Source organism: Oncorhynchus tshawytscha, linkage group LG23 (genome assembly GCF_018296145.1).
Source record: "Oncorhynchus tshawytscha isolate Ot180627B linkage group LG23, Otsh_v2.0, whole genome shotgun sequence".
Classification (NCBI taxonomy): Eukaryota; Metazoa; Chordata; class Actinopteri; order Salmoniformes; family Salmonidae; genus Oncorhynchus; species Oncorhynchus tshawytscha.
Genome location: NC_056451.1, coordinates 12,036,635 through 12,051,837, shown reverse-complemented (window position 1 = coordinate 12,051,837; position 15,203 = coordinate 12,036,635). Strand labels below are relative to the sequence as shown.

The 15,203-nt window shown below is 42.8% G+C and overlaps 1 protein-coding gene across 9 annotated transcripts in view; it reads left to right on the top strand.

Moving 5' to 3' along the window:
- Positions 1-15,203, top strand: part of LOC112222960 (myocyte-specific enhancer factor 2D homolog) — a 79,723-nt gene that overhangs the window by 27,448 nt on the left and 37,072 nt on the right. For all 9 annotated transcript variants that reach the window (XM_042304606.1, XM_042304609.1, XM_042304608.1 and 6 more), the window contains exon 2: positions 14,218-14,573. In XM_042304606.1, coding sequence (XP_042160540.1) covers positions 14,520-14,573 — 54 coding nt within the window. In that variant the 5' untranslated portion in view covers positions 14,218-14,519. The remainder of the gene's footprint in view (positions 1-14,217; positions 14,574-15,203) is intronic.

The following is a 15,203-nucleotide window of genomic DNA, read 5'->3' as shown; positions in this document are numbered from 1 at the left end:
AACAGTAAAAGTCTATAAGTTTTAGAAATTAAGGCATATACACTGCTCAAAAAAATAAAGGGAACACTAAAATAACACATCCTAGATCTGAATGAATGAAATATTCTTATTAAATACTTTTTTCTTTACATAGTTGAATGTGCTGACAACAAAATCACACACAAATTATCAATGGAAATCAAATTCATCAACCCATGGAGGTCTGGATTTGGAGTCACACTCAAAATTAATGTGGAAAACCACACTACAGGCTGATCCAACTTCGATGTAATGTCATTAAAACAAGTCAAAATGAGGCTCAGTAGTGTGTGTGGCCTCCACGTGCCTGTATGACTTCCCTACAACGCCTGGGCATGCTCCTGATGAGATGGCGGATGGTCTCCTGAGGGATCTCCTCCCAGACCTGGACTAAAGCATCCGCCAACTCCTGGACAGTCTGTGGTGCAACGTGGCGTTGGTGGATGGCGCGAGACATGATGTCCCAGATGTGCTCAATTGGAATCAGGTCTGGGGAACGGGCGGGCCAGTCCATAGCATCAATGCCTTCCTCTTGCAGGAACTGCTGACACACTCCAGCCACATGAGGTCTAGCATTGTCTTGCATTAGGAGGAACCCAGGGCCAACCACACCAGCATATGGTCTCACAAGGGGTCTGAGGATCTAATCTCGGTACCTAATGGCAGTCAGGCTACCTCTGGCGAGCACATGGAGGGCTGTGCGGCCCCCCAAAGAAATGCCACCCCACACCATGACTGACCCACCGCCAAACCGGTCATGCTGGAGGATGTTGCAGGCAGCAGAACGTTCTCCACGGCGTCTCCAGACTGTCACGTCTGTCACGTGTGCTCAGTGTGAACCTGCTTTCATCTGTGAAGAGCACAGGGCGCCAGTGGCGAATTTGCCAATCTTGGTGTTCTCTGGCAAATGCCAAACATTGTAAGCACAACCCCCACCTGTGGACGTCGGGCCCTCATACCACCCTCAGTCTGTTTCTGACTGTTTGAGCAGACACATGCACATTTGTGGCCTGCTGGAGGTCATTTTGCAGGGCTCTGGCAGTGCTCCTCCAGCTCCTCCTTGCACAAAGGCGGAGGTAGCGGTCCTGCTGCTGGGTTGTTGCCCTCCTAAGGCCTCCTCCACGTCTCCTGATGTACTGGCCTGTCTCCTGGTAGCGCCTCCATGCTCTGGACACTACGCTGACAGACACAGCAAACCTTCTTGCCACATCTCGCATTGATGTGCCATCATGGATGACCTGCACTACCTGAGCCACTTGTGTGGGTTGTAGACTCCGTCTCATGCTACCACTAGAGTGAAAGCACCGCCAGCATTCAAAAGTGACCAAAACATCAGCCAGGAAGCATAGGAACTGAGAAGTGGTCTGTGGTCCCCACCTGCAGAACCACTCCTTTATTGGGGGTGTCTTGCTAAATGCCTATAATTTCCACCTGTTGTCTATTCCATTTGCACAACAGCATGTGAAATTTATTGTCAATCAGTGTTGCTTCCTAAGTGGACAGTTTGATTTCACAGAAGTGTGATTGACTTGGAGTTCCATTGTGTTGTTTAAGTGTTCCCTTTATTTTTTGAGCTGTGTATTTTTTTATTTTTTTACCATTTTCCATCCCAAAAAATTGGAATAAGCAAATTCTTTCATTTCTGGTCCAACAGATGGAGAAAAGGGTCTTGGACAACATTGACCAGAAAAATGATTGAAAGGTATTAGATGTACATCAACTTAATAATATTGAAGTAAAGACCCCTGCCAACTAATATCAAAACTTTCAGTGCCTTCAAAGTATTCACATCCCTGGACTTTTTCCACATTTTGTTGTGTTACAGCCTGAATTTTAAATTGATTACTTTGAGATTGTGTTTCACTGGCCTTCACACAATACCCCATAATGTCAAAGTGGAATTAGGTTTTTAGAAATGTTTAACCCCTTTGTTATGGCACTCCTAAATAAGTTCAGAAGTAAAAATTTGCTGAACAAGTCTCATGATAAGTTGCATGGACTCGCTCTGCGTGCAATAATAGTGTTTTAAGATTTTTAATCATGTATTCCCCACACATCCAAATATCTGTAAGGTCCCTCAGTCGAGCAGTGAATTTCAATCACAGATTCAACCACAAAGACCAGGGAGGTTTTCCAATGCCCCGCAAAGAAGGGCACCAATTGGTAGATGGAAAAAAAAGTAAAGGCGACATTGAATATCCCTTTGAGCATGGTGAAGTTATTAATTACACTTTGGATGGTGTATCAACGATACAGGCGTCCTTCCTAACTCGGTTGCCGGAGAGGAAGGATACCACTCAGGGATTTCACCATGAGGCAAATGGTGACTTTAAAACAGTTAGAGTTTAATGGCTGGCTTAGGAGAACTTAGGATGGATCACATATTGTAGTTACTCCACAATAATAACCTAAATGACAGAGTGAAAAAAAGGAAGAAAAAAATATTCCAAAACCCTGTCGACCACATTTTTCTGCCTGCACTGTACCGCTTGCCATGCAGTAGCAGAGAGAACAGTCTATGACTTGGGTGACTGGAGTCTTTGACAATTTCTTTGGGCCTCTCTCTGACACCTCCTAGTACATAGGTCCTGGATGTCAGGAAGCTTGGCCCCAGTGATGTACTGGGCTATACGCACTACCCTCTAGCGCCTTACGGTAAGATGCCAAGCAGTTGCCATACCAGGCGGTGATGCAACCGGTCAGGGTGCTCTCGATGGTGCAGCTGTAGAACCTTTTAAGGATCTGGGGACCCATGCCAAATCTTTTCAGTCTCCTGAGGGGGGAAAAGGTGTTGTCATGTCCTCTTCACAACTGTCTTGGTGTGTTTGGACCATGATAGTTTGTCAGTGATATGGACACCAAACTACTTGAATCTTCTCGACCCGCTCCACTTCAACCCTGTCGATGTGAATGGGGGCCTGTAGGCCTTTAGTCCACGATCAGCTCCTTTGTCTTACTCACATTGAGGGAGAGGTTGTTGTCCTGGCACCACACTGCCAGGTCTCTGACCTCCCTATAGGCTGTCTCATCATTGTCGGTGATCAGGCCTACCACCGTCTTAATGACGGAGTCATGCTGGGGCCATGCAGCCGTGGGTAAACAGGGAGTACAGGAGGGCACTAAGCACACACCCCTGAGGTGCCCCGGTGTTGAGGATCAGCGTGGCAGATGTGTTGTTGCCTAACCTTACCAGCTGGGGGCTGGTAAGACCAGGATCCAGTTGCAGAGGGAGGTGTTTAGTCCCATGGTCCTTAGCTTAGTGATGCGCTTTGGGCACTATGGCGTTGAACACTGAGCTGTAGTCAATGAACAACATTCTCACATAGGTGTTCCTTTTGTCCAGTGTGGAAAGGGCAGTGTGGCGTGCGATTGAGATTGCATCAACTGTGGATCTGTTGGGGCGGTATGCAAATTGGAATGGGTCTGGGGTTTCTGTCATGATGGTGTTGACGTGAGCCATGACCAGCCTTTCAAAGCACTTCATGGTTACCAACATGAGTGCTACGGGGCGGTAATCATTTGGGCAGGTTACCTTTGCTTTCTTGGGCACAGGGACTATGGTGGTCTGTTTGAAACATGTAGTTATTAGACTTGGTCAGGAAGAGGTTGAAAATGTCAGTGAAGACATTTGCAAGTTGATCTGTGCATGCTTTGAGTACACGTTTTTATTTATTTTATTTTACCTTTATTTAACCAGGTAGGCAAGTTGATAACAAGTTTTCATTTACAATTGCGACCTGGCCAAGATAAAGCAAAGCAGTTCGACAGATACAACGACACAGAGTTACACATGGAGTAAAACAAACATACAGTCAATAATACAGTATAAACAAGTCTATATACAATGTGAGCAAATGAGGTGAGAAGGGAGGTGAAGGCAAAAATTCAGGCCATGGTGGCAAAGTAAATACAATATAGCAAGTAAAACACTGGAATGGTAGTTTTGCAATGGAAGAATGTGCAAAGTAGAAATAAAAATAATGGGGTGCAAAGGAGCAAAATAAATAAATAAATAAAAATTAAATACAGTTGGGAAAGAGGTAGTTGTTTGGGCTAAATTATAGGTGGGCTATGTACAGGTGCAGTAATCTGTGAGCTGCTCTGACAGTTGGTGCTTAAAGCTAGTGAGGGAGATAAGTGTTTCCAGTTTCAGAGATTTTTGTAGTTCGTTCCAGTCATTGGCAGCAGAGAACTGGAAGGAGAGGCGGCCAAAGAAAGAATTGGTTTTGGGGTTGACTAGAAACATGATATACCTGCTGGAAGCGTTGAAAATGCTCAGGTGGACATTTGCTAAGTGACCAGCATGCTGAGATATTTATTTTACTTTACCTTTATTTAACCAGGTCTTGTAGATGACATGGAGCCAGTGGGTTTGGCCAAGATAAAGCAAAGCAGTTCGACAGATACAACGACAGGTTACCAGGAGTAAAACAAACATACAGTCAATAATACAGTATAAACAAGTCTATATACAATGGTGAGGTGAGTAGGGATGGGGTGGCGTAAATGGTGACAAAACAGAATGGTAGTTTTGCACTGTGATAGACTGCATCCAATTTGTTGAATAAATAAAAATGAATACAGTTGGGAAAGGCTATTTTTGTAAATGACATGTACAGGTGCAAAGTCGAGCTGCTCTGATTGGTGCTTAAAGATGGGTCAGTTTTCCAGTTTCAGAGATTTTTGGTATGTTTGGCAGCATGGAAGTGAAGGATGCTTTGTTGACTAGCGAAATAGGAAGCCAATTCTAGATTTAACTTTGGATTGGAGATGTTTGATATGGGTCTGGAAGGAGAGTTTACAGTCTAACCAGACACCTAAGTATTTGTAGTTGTCCACGTATTCTAAGTCAGAGCCGTCCAGAGTAGTGATGTTGGACAGGCGGGTAGGTGCAGGTAGCGATCGGTTGAAGAGCATGCATTTAGTTTTACTTGTATTTAAGAGCAATTGGAGGCCACGGAAGGAGAGTTGTATGGCATTGCAGCTTGCCTGGAGGGTTGTTAACACAGTGTCCAAAGAAGGGCCGGAAGTATACAGAATGGTGTCGTCTGCGTAGAGGTGGATCAGAGACTCACCAGCAGCAAGAGCGACCTCATTGATGTATACAGAGAAGAGAGTCAGTCCAAGAATTGAACCCTGTGGCACCCCCATAGAGACTGCCAGAGGTCCGGACAGCAGACCCTCCGATTTGACACACTGAACTCTATCAGAGAAGTAGTTGGTGAACCAGGCGAGGCAATCATTTGAGAAACCAAGGCTGTCGAGTCTGCCGATGAGGATGTGGTGATTGACAGAGTTGAAAGCCTTGGCCAGATCAATGAATACGGCTGCACAGTAATGTTTCTTATCGATGGCGGTTAAGATATCGTTTTGGACCTTGAGAGTGGCTGAGGTGCACCCATGACCAGTTCTGAAACCAGATTGCATAGCAGAGAAGGTATGGTGAGATTCGAAATGGTCGGTAATCTGTTAGTTGACTTGGCTTTCGAAGACCTTAGAAAGGCACGGTAGGATAGATATAGGTCTGTAGCAGTTTGGGTCAAGAGTGTCCCCCCCTTTGAAGAGGGGGATGACCGCAGCTGCTTTCCAATCTTTGGGAATCTCAGACGACACGAGAGAGAGGTTGAACAGGCTAGTAATAGGGGTGGATAATTTTAGAATGAAAGGGTCAGATGGGGATTTGTAGGGGTGCAGTCAGCTGAATGGATTTGGGAGAAGGAGAAATGGGGAAGGCTTGACTGTTGGGGGTGCAGTGCTGGGGGGTAGGAGTAGCCAGGTGGAAAGCATGGCCAGCCGTAGAAAAATGCTTATTGAAATTCTCAATTATGGTGGATTTATCAGTGGTGACAGTGTTTCCTATCTTCAGTGCAGTGGGCAGCTGGGAGGTGTTCTTATTCTCCATGGACTTTACAGTGTCCCAGAACTTTTTGAGTTAGTGTTGCAGGAAGCAAATTTCTGCTTGAAAAAGCTAGCCTTGGCTTTTCTAACTGCCTTTGTATAATGGTTTCTAGCTTCCCTGAACAGCTGCATATCACGGGGCTGTTCAATGCTAATGCAGAACGCCATAGGATGTTTTTGTGTTGGTTAAGGGCAGTCAGGTCTGGGGAGAACCAAGGGCTATATCTGTTCCTGGTTCTAAATTTCTTGAATGGGGCATGTTTATTTAAGATGGTTAGGAAGGCATTTAAAAAAAATATCCAGGCATCCTCTACTGACGGGATGAGATCAATATCCTTCCAGGATACCCCGGCCAGGTCGATTAGAAAGGCCTGCTCGCAAGGGTGTTTCAGGGAGCGTTTTACAGTGATGAGTGGAGGTCGTTTGACCGCTGACCCATTACAGATGCAGGCAATGAGGCAGTGATCGCTGAGATCTTGGTTGAAGACAGCAGAGGTGTATTTAGAGGGGAAGTTGGTTAGGATGATATCTATGAGGGTGCCCGTGTTTAAGGCTTTGGGGAGGTACCTGGTAGGTTCATTGATAATTTGTGTGAGATTGAGGGCATCAAGTTTAGATTGTAGGATGGCTGGGGTGTTAAGCATGTTCCAGTTTAGGTCGCCTAGCAGCACGAACTCTGAAGAAAGATGGGGGCTAATCAGTTCACATATGGTGTCCAGAGCACAGCTGGGAGCAGAGGGTGGTCTATAGCAGGCGGCAACGGTGAGAGACTCTTTTTTAGAGAGGTGGATTTTTAAAAGTAGAAGTTCAAATTGTTTGGGTACAGACCTGGATAGTAGGACAGAACTCTGCAGGCTATCTTTACAGTAGATTGCAACACCGCCCCCTTTGGCAGTTCTATCTTGTCTGAAAATGTTGTAGTTTGGAATTAAAATTTCTGAATTTTTGGTGGTCTTCCTAAGCCAGGATTCAGACACAGCTAGAACATACGGGTTGGCAGAGTGTGCTAAAGCAGTGAATAGAACAAACTTCGGGAGGAGGCTTCTAATGTTAACATGCATGAAACCAAGGCTATTACGGTTACAGAAGTCATCAAAAGAGAGCACCTGGGGAATAGGAGTGGAGCTAGGCACTGCAGGGCCTGGATTCACCTCTACATTGCCAGAGGAACATAGGAGGAGTAGAATAAGGGTACGGCTAAAAGCTATGAGAATTGTTTGTCTAGAACGTCTGGAACATAGAGTAAAAGGAGGTTTCTGGGGGTGGTAAAATAGCATCAAGGTATAATGTACAGACAAAGGTATGGTAGTATGTAAATACAGTGGAGGTAAACCTAGGTATTGAGTGATGAAGAGAGAGATATTGTCTCTAGAAACATCATTGAAACCAGGAGATGTCATTGCATGTGTGGGTGGTGGAACTAATAGGTTGGATAAGGTATAGTGAGCAGGACTAGAGGCTCTACAGTGAAATAAGCCAATAAACACTAACCAGAACAGCAATGGACAAGACATATTGACATTAATGAAAGGCATGCTTAGTCGAGTGATCAAAAGGGTCCAGTGAGTGGAGAGGTTGGTTGGGGGTCACGGCGATTTAGACAGCTAGCCAGGCCATCGGTAGCAAGCTAGCATAGGATGGAGGTCTGTTGTTAGCCACCTCTTGCATTCCGTCAGTAGATTAGTGGGGTTCCGTGTGGTAGAGGGGATTAATCCAAATCACACAACAACAACAAAAATAAAAACAATAGATATAGTTATAGAGGCCCAAGAAGAAAACATAATAATAATAAAAATAAATAAATTGTCTGATTGTCTATTCAGATAGCAGCCGGTAAGACAGCTAACGGTTAGCAGGCCTCAGATGGGCGTTCAGGTAACGTCGCGACGGAGGAGCCAGCCGGATCTCCTTCGGGTAGATAACGTCGGCAGTCCAGTTGTGAAGGCCCGGTGGGGCTCCGCGTAGGCAGTAAAACGGGTCCGGATAGGTGACTGCAGCCCAGGAGTGATTGATGGAACTCAGGAGTGATTGACGGAGCTGGCTAGCTCCGGAATAATTGATGTTTGCTCCAGAATTGACGGATAGCAGCTAGCTAGCTGTGAGATCCGGGTATGAATGTCCAGAGAGCAGTCGAAATCCAGGGACATGGAGAGAAAAATTGGTCCGGTATGTTCCGTTCCGTTAAAGGATAGCTGATGACCACAAACCGTGGTTAGCTGAATACTAACGATTTGCCAGTAAAGAAGCTAACTAGCTTCTGAACTAGCTTCTGATTAGCTTCTGGATTAGCTTCCTGGTAATCTGTCTGGCCCTGCGGCTTTGAATGTTGACCTGTTTAAATGTCTTGCTCACATCGGCTACGGAGAGAGTGATCAAACAGTCATCCAGAACAGCTGGTGCTCTCATGCATGCTTCAGTGTTGCTTACCTAAAAGTGAGCATAAAAGACATTTAGCTTGTCTGGTAGGCTTGTGTCACTGGGCAGCTCGCAACTGGGTTTTCCTTATTTTAGACAGGTCTAAAGAAGTATGATATGAAGAAAATGTAGTATATTTCAGAAGACAGAATAGCATACTCTGAGTAGTCCTTATGTTAGGTCCTGATCTGGCTATGCCAAATGGATGTGGCCTACACTAGTTTATTTAGCAGACAAGATTTGCTTAGAATTTCCTGGCATTATTGTATAGTATGAAGAATACAATTGAACAAAGCTGAATAAAATAGAAAGGATATTTTCTCCAAACAGTTTGAGGGAGTGTGCACATGCAGCTATTCTGTGTTGAGTGGTTAACAAAGAAAGAAATATATATATATATATATATTCCTATATGCTTAATTTATAGTTGTTAATTTAACTTTAGTTGTTCTACAAACATTATGCTATATCTTTAGATTCTTAATACATTGTACTGCTTGCTGCATGATGTGACTTTAATGTTGTGACTCTCCCTTTGTGGCCATAATGCAGCCTAAAAAAAATCCATGCTTTTGTGCCCTTCTCCCTGAGTGCTGCGTGCTCCATGGCGTCCACATTTACTTTTCATCAGCAAACAAGATGAGTAGGCCTAACGAACAGCAAAAGCACTAGCCTATGTCAATCTACTATTCTTCATAGTGCAAAGGTCGACCTATTCTGTGCGAGAAATAAATATTCCAAACATAGTCTGGGACAGTTGTGGGATGCGATAGATCCCAAATTAATACAACCACTAGCATCCCAAAACTCTTTTTTACGCAATGTGGCTGATGCAACAGATCAGAACGTTTAGCTTAAAATGTTGATAAACTATTAGGCTATTTCTTCACATTATAAGCACAGCAATGCCCATATGGCAGTAGGCTATAAGCGCATATGTTCCATTAGAGGAAAACACCATTATCAAAAGTGACCACAAATGCAATTTATGCATGTAATGCTTTTATTACAAAGGTGAGTTTTTTTATGGTGAAAATTATCTTCCCCAAATTTGAAACTCACGTGCTGCTTATTGTATGACAGTTAGGCTCTACACCCCTTGTGAAACAAACCTTATTAAAACATATAGGCCTATTGGCTAGGCTACTTGAGGTGTGCGACTATGATTTGAAAAAAGGTATTGTTACTTTTGATAGGCTAATATTGTCAACCATCAGACTATTCTTGATTTAAACTCATCTTTACATATACTAAATAATATATGTGTGAAATTTGTTTTGATTTAGAATGGACTATTATCATGCACCTGTATTGAAACAGAGGCAGTGGGAAAAAATACATGTCATCTATGCGCTTAAATAGCGAATGGGGGATGCTTTTCCATGTGGTTTATTTTCATGACAGGCTATACTCCTGTTGTAAATATAAGCAATGTGCTTAATATTAAGGAAGTTGAGAAATACAAATAGTAGGCCTAGCCTATAGAAAGCTGATCCTCCTCTTTTTAGTAGAGGCCATCATTGATGACAGTGTGATTAGTGGACCAATAGAGTGTTGAGTAACAGGCAAGTTTGGTAGGCTACTAATGACCATCAGCAGCATTAGAGCTTGGAGAAGCCTAATTACCATGACTAAACAGTCACATGGAATTTGACCGCCTTCATGACTCATGACCGCCGGTGTGGCGGTAACATGGTCACCGCAACAGCCCTACTTGTTCTTGAAATTCCATTACCAAAAACCCTCGTATCTTGAAGATATTTTTTATTTATCTCCCTCATGAGGAGGGAGGATAATGAAAGTTTACAGAAGTAACAAGTATAGGAAGACCGACCCAAATAGTTGTAGTGTTTTTACTGATATCAAGTTTAATGGATTATTAAGTGATTCAAACTCTAAATTCTGTTACCAAATCATTAACTGAATTACTAAAAAATGTGTAAGGGAATTGCTGCAATTGAATTGGCTAAAATGGGCAATCGTAGTAGTCACAAACCACAGTTAGGTCACCTGCTACTGTTCTCCCTTCCACTGGCACACTGTTATGTTCAGATCATAACTGTTTTCTTTCTCTTTCTGTCATCTGGTGGTCAAAGCAATGCTGTAAAAACAGTCTGGACGACCTCTCTTTCAATTTAATTTCAATTTAAGGGGGTTTATTAGCATGGGAACCATATGTTTACATTGCCAAAGCAAGTGAAATAGATCATAAACAAAAGTGAAATAAACCAATAAAAGATGTACAATTAATGTCATATTATGTCTATATATAGTGTTGTAATGATGTGCAAATAGTTAAAGTACAAAAGGGAAAATAAACATAAATATTGGATGAATTTACAATGGTGTTTGTTTTTCACTGGTTGCCCTTTTCCTGTAGCAACAGGTCACAAATCTTGCTACTGTGATTGCACACTGGTATTTCACTCAATAGATATAAGAGTTTATTAACATTTATATGTGTTTTCAAATTATTTGTGGGTCTGTGTAATCTGAGGGGAAATATGTGTCTCTAATATGGTCATACATTTGGCAGGAGGTTAGGAAGTGCAGCACAGTTTCCACCTTCAGCGGCCTTTGTCAATAGCAAGGCTATGCTCACTGAGTCTGTACATAGTCAAAGATGTCCTTAATATTGTGTCAGTCACAGTGGTCAGGTTTTCTGCCATTGTCTATTCTCTGTTTAGGACCAAATAGCATTCTAGTTGGCTCTGTTTTTGTAATTCTTTCCAATGTGTCAAGTAATTATCTTTTTGTTTTCTCATGATTTGGTTGGGTCTAATTGTGTTACTGTCCTGGGGCTCTGTGGGGTCTGTTTGTGAACAGAGCCCCAGGACCAGTTTGCTTAGGGGGCTCATCTCCAGGTTAATTTCTCTGTAGGTGATGGCTTTGTTATGAAAGGTTTGGGAATCACTTCCTTTTAGATGGTTGTAGAATTTAACGTCTCTTTTCTGGATTTTGATCATTAGCGGGAATCGACCTAATTCTGCTTTGCATACATTATTTGTTGTTTTACGTTGTACACAGAGGATATTTTTGCAGAATTCTGCATGCAGTCTCAATTTGGTGTTTGTCCCATTTTGTGAATTATTGGTTGGTGAGAGGATCCCAGACCTCACAAACATAAAGGGCAATGGGTTCTAGAACTGATTCAAGTATTTTTAGCCAGATCCTAATTGGTATGTCTAATTTTATGTTCCTTTTGATGGCATAGAAGGCTTGCCCCTCTCTCCTCTCTCTCTCTCATTAATGTCACCTCTCCCGGCTGTTACTGACACCTACCCTCTTTCCATTTACTGTAACAAGCATCCTCACCCACTGGGCACCGACCAACATTGCACGTCCATGGATGTTGAAATTTGGTCAGTCCGGCCCTGACCGGACCAAATTTGAACCAATCATAGAAGTCTGTTTCACAAGTTTGGACAGTAGAATAAAGTAGTACAGTATAATTGAATGTACTGTACTGAACATATCTACTTTACTGTGCTCTGCTGTACTGTACTCGACTCTACTGTGCTGTACTGTGATGTCCAAACTTGTGAAACATAGACGCCTATGATTGTTTCAGATTTGGTCTGGTCCGGACCAACCAAATGTGGTCTTGTTTGGGGGCGGTGCTCATTACAATAATACCCAGTGTGTAGAATAATACCCAAATACCCAAATGTTGCATATTTCTAACTTTTTTGTGTACCTATTCAGGATACATTACCATGAAGAGAATTATATTAATATCCATAATTATGCATTTCTATAAAGTACAGTTCAGGGAATGTTACCTTAATTCTGTTACCAAATGTAAATCCACTTCACCTACTGTAGTTCAATAACCAAAATATTATTTTTCAAACTAAAGGTATCATGTCATAGCTGACACCCCATTCTTTCTGCAGACATCTTTTAATCTTAATTGGAGCAGATATTTAAGAGTTTTTCTCAAATGTGGTCACCTGAAAAACTGAGGAAAATTTTACAGTAGTTATGTTACCAAAGGTTGCATCTGCACAGTTCTTCCAGTAAATGTGTTTTTGTGAAATGTTCTGTGTAAATTGTTCAAAGTAGTCCTTGTGCATTGAGTTGTATGCTTTGTTGAACTTTGAAATCAATTGTTTTTGTTTGGCATACATTTTAAAGTGAAAAATAGTAATTCCATTGCCGTGGAAATGCCCTAATACCACCCCCTCCATATTTTCAATGTAAAACGAGAGCAGAAGCTGCCTCTAATTCTTTTGTTAGGGCTTTATTTGTAAGAGAGCAATTATGACATGCATAACACCCTTTTCTCAGACCTCCCATTGTCCTTCCTCCAGGCCAAATACGTAGTGCATAATTCATGGGGAAGTCATTGCTTTCGTGAAGGCAATTGCATCATCTAAAAGCAAGTGTGTATAGTACGTGTCCGTGCACACACAGACACACAGAACTCGTTCTATCACGTCATTGTTTTTTATGGTAATGGAAGCAGAGCAGGCATTAATCAGGGAGTGGTTTTACTATTCTCTCAGGTAAACAATGTGGGTGATGTAGTGTTGAAACTGCACTCAAGGCTTTCCAGATGCACTCACTCTAATGCAATGTCTCGGCTCCCACTGTCATGCGGGTGTGTTGGAACAGTACACAGTCTGGATGTGTATATATAGAGAGCTATTTTTAAGGCTGAACCACAAATAGTAGTAGTAGTGGGGCTTAATTAAAATGGTCCATGCCTCTGTTGCCATTCCCGGGTTGCGGTCTGTTCATTCATTCATGAATTTATATGCACATATGTACTCTGTTCTCTCTCATTTGCCCTCTCTCTTTTTGTTGTTACAAATTGCTATACATTGCAAAATAAATAAATAAATCCCTGTTTAAGGGGCAATCTGCAGTTGCTACACCCACTTTTGAACTAATTAAATGAATGATATTTACTGAATTATATATATTGATTAATAAAATAATATAACTTTAGACATGCCTCATGGGCTGTGTTCAACTGTTACACCCCATCAGAACCCCACATATAAGCTTGTTTTTACTCCAATGTTTGTAAACATTATAAATGTAAACTAACACTGTATAGCCTCAACATGGTTAAAACGATAATTTAGATTATTATAGATGGTCGGTCCATAGCTCTTTCTATGAATTTGAGAGTGGTTACATTTATCCAATCCCATCCCTCAGCTTTTTACCAAAACAGAGATGGGGTGGCAGCTTTGTTATTTTTTCAACTGCGGATTGGACCTTGACTTCTCTGTCTTCAATAAAATATTTTTAAATACACTCCTTTTCCTTATATTAAAGGGACACAGAGTGTTATCTAACATGGAACTGTGCCAAATTACCACAGTTTAGATAACAAAACCTAGTGGTAATGATAACATTAACTGAATCCAAGAGCCTACTTCAAAACGCAACAGAAGCTCTGAGCACTAGCATCCCGCCCACTCGTGGCGAGCAGCCTCACTGGGCCATAGGGCCAGACTCTGCCTTCGATTGGGAATCGCATGCAGCGAGTTGCTGCAGGCAACCAACAGATCAGTTATGTGTCGGTGATGCCTCTAATAAAGCTGACACAGCACAGTCTCCCTGTGGCCCCCCTGAGGGGCTCCCACTCCGCAGTGCGCCAGGCTCACTTGCCCCCATGGAAACACTAACCCCAAGAGAAGGGTTCCCCCATCCTTCAGTTCCCCCCCACTGCTGTGGCTGCTCTTTCGAGGCGTGCTTCTAATTTGTCCGGAAGGAACCCTGACTTAAATGCATCGCTTTGGTTTCTCTGTTGAGTACTGTGCAGGTTAAAAGGCTAAGACAATTGTTGATTCTGAAGGACATTGGCAGGTATGGTACATGAATGATAGCTCTCCTGAATCTCATACTGATCCGATGGTCTCTATTTTCCAGGAGTAACACACCTGCAGTAAAGAGGGGAAGAGGATCCTAATTCAGAGGACCAGTGGATGACCTGCCTATTGTACAGACCATGATCTGAAGGCCCCGCCACGTGGCCCCATTCTTTCTTCTTCATTATTTCCTGCAGGGGTAAGAGCTCCTAGACTAGCCGCCTCAGACAGGTGGAGCGGAGGGAGATAGAGTGTGTACAAGAAAGAGTGCGATAGCCAGGCGCCTACCAACCACCTCCACAGGACAGCCGTGCCCTCTGACCCCGCCACGCCCCCTGCCCCTCCCACCGCCAGACCGGAACCATGGGAAGGAAAAAGATCCAAATACAGAGGATTACAGACGAACGGAACAGACAGGTGTGTGTGTAGATAATGTTTCTTTGTATGTAGAAACTCTATCATGCCTATGACTACACCGGTATTTTTCCAAGACTATGAAAGGTTAAATGATCCATCTATAATGAGTCAACTGGTTATTAATAGACTTTGGTTAATTTGAGCATATTGAGTAATGTATGTGATGCGTCTGCCATCTCCAAAATGTCCCTGGCTGAGTAAAACCTGAGTGTTTTAGACACTAGGTGGCCTGAGGTCCTACAATCATCTTAAGTTTCTCCTGGTAAATCTTTAAAGGTGCCCATTTTCATAGAGCAGCACACACAGAGACTCAAAATGCTTCAGGCATTCAAGCATTATGTTGATTCGTCAAATGTTGAGAGAAATATTGGTGAACCATCATCCTGCTAGATGTTGATTACAAGATACTGTCAATAGCACTAATGGATTGGCCCCGTCACCAAGGCTATAGACTCTGCCGGAAATTCAACAGCAGTGAAATACATGATGTGAAAAGAGAGCGTGAGAACCACAAATACTTTACATAGTAATGGATTATCAACTGAACGTCATGAGGCGTTGAACAGGCCATGAACACTTCTGAAACATTGCAGGTGCAGAAAGTAGAGCAGCTGGGGAGGTTGTGGTTGT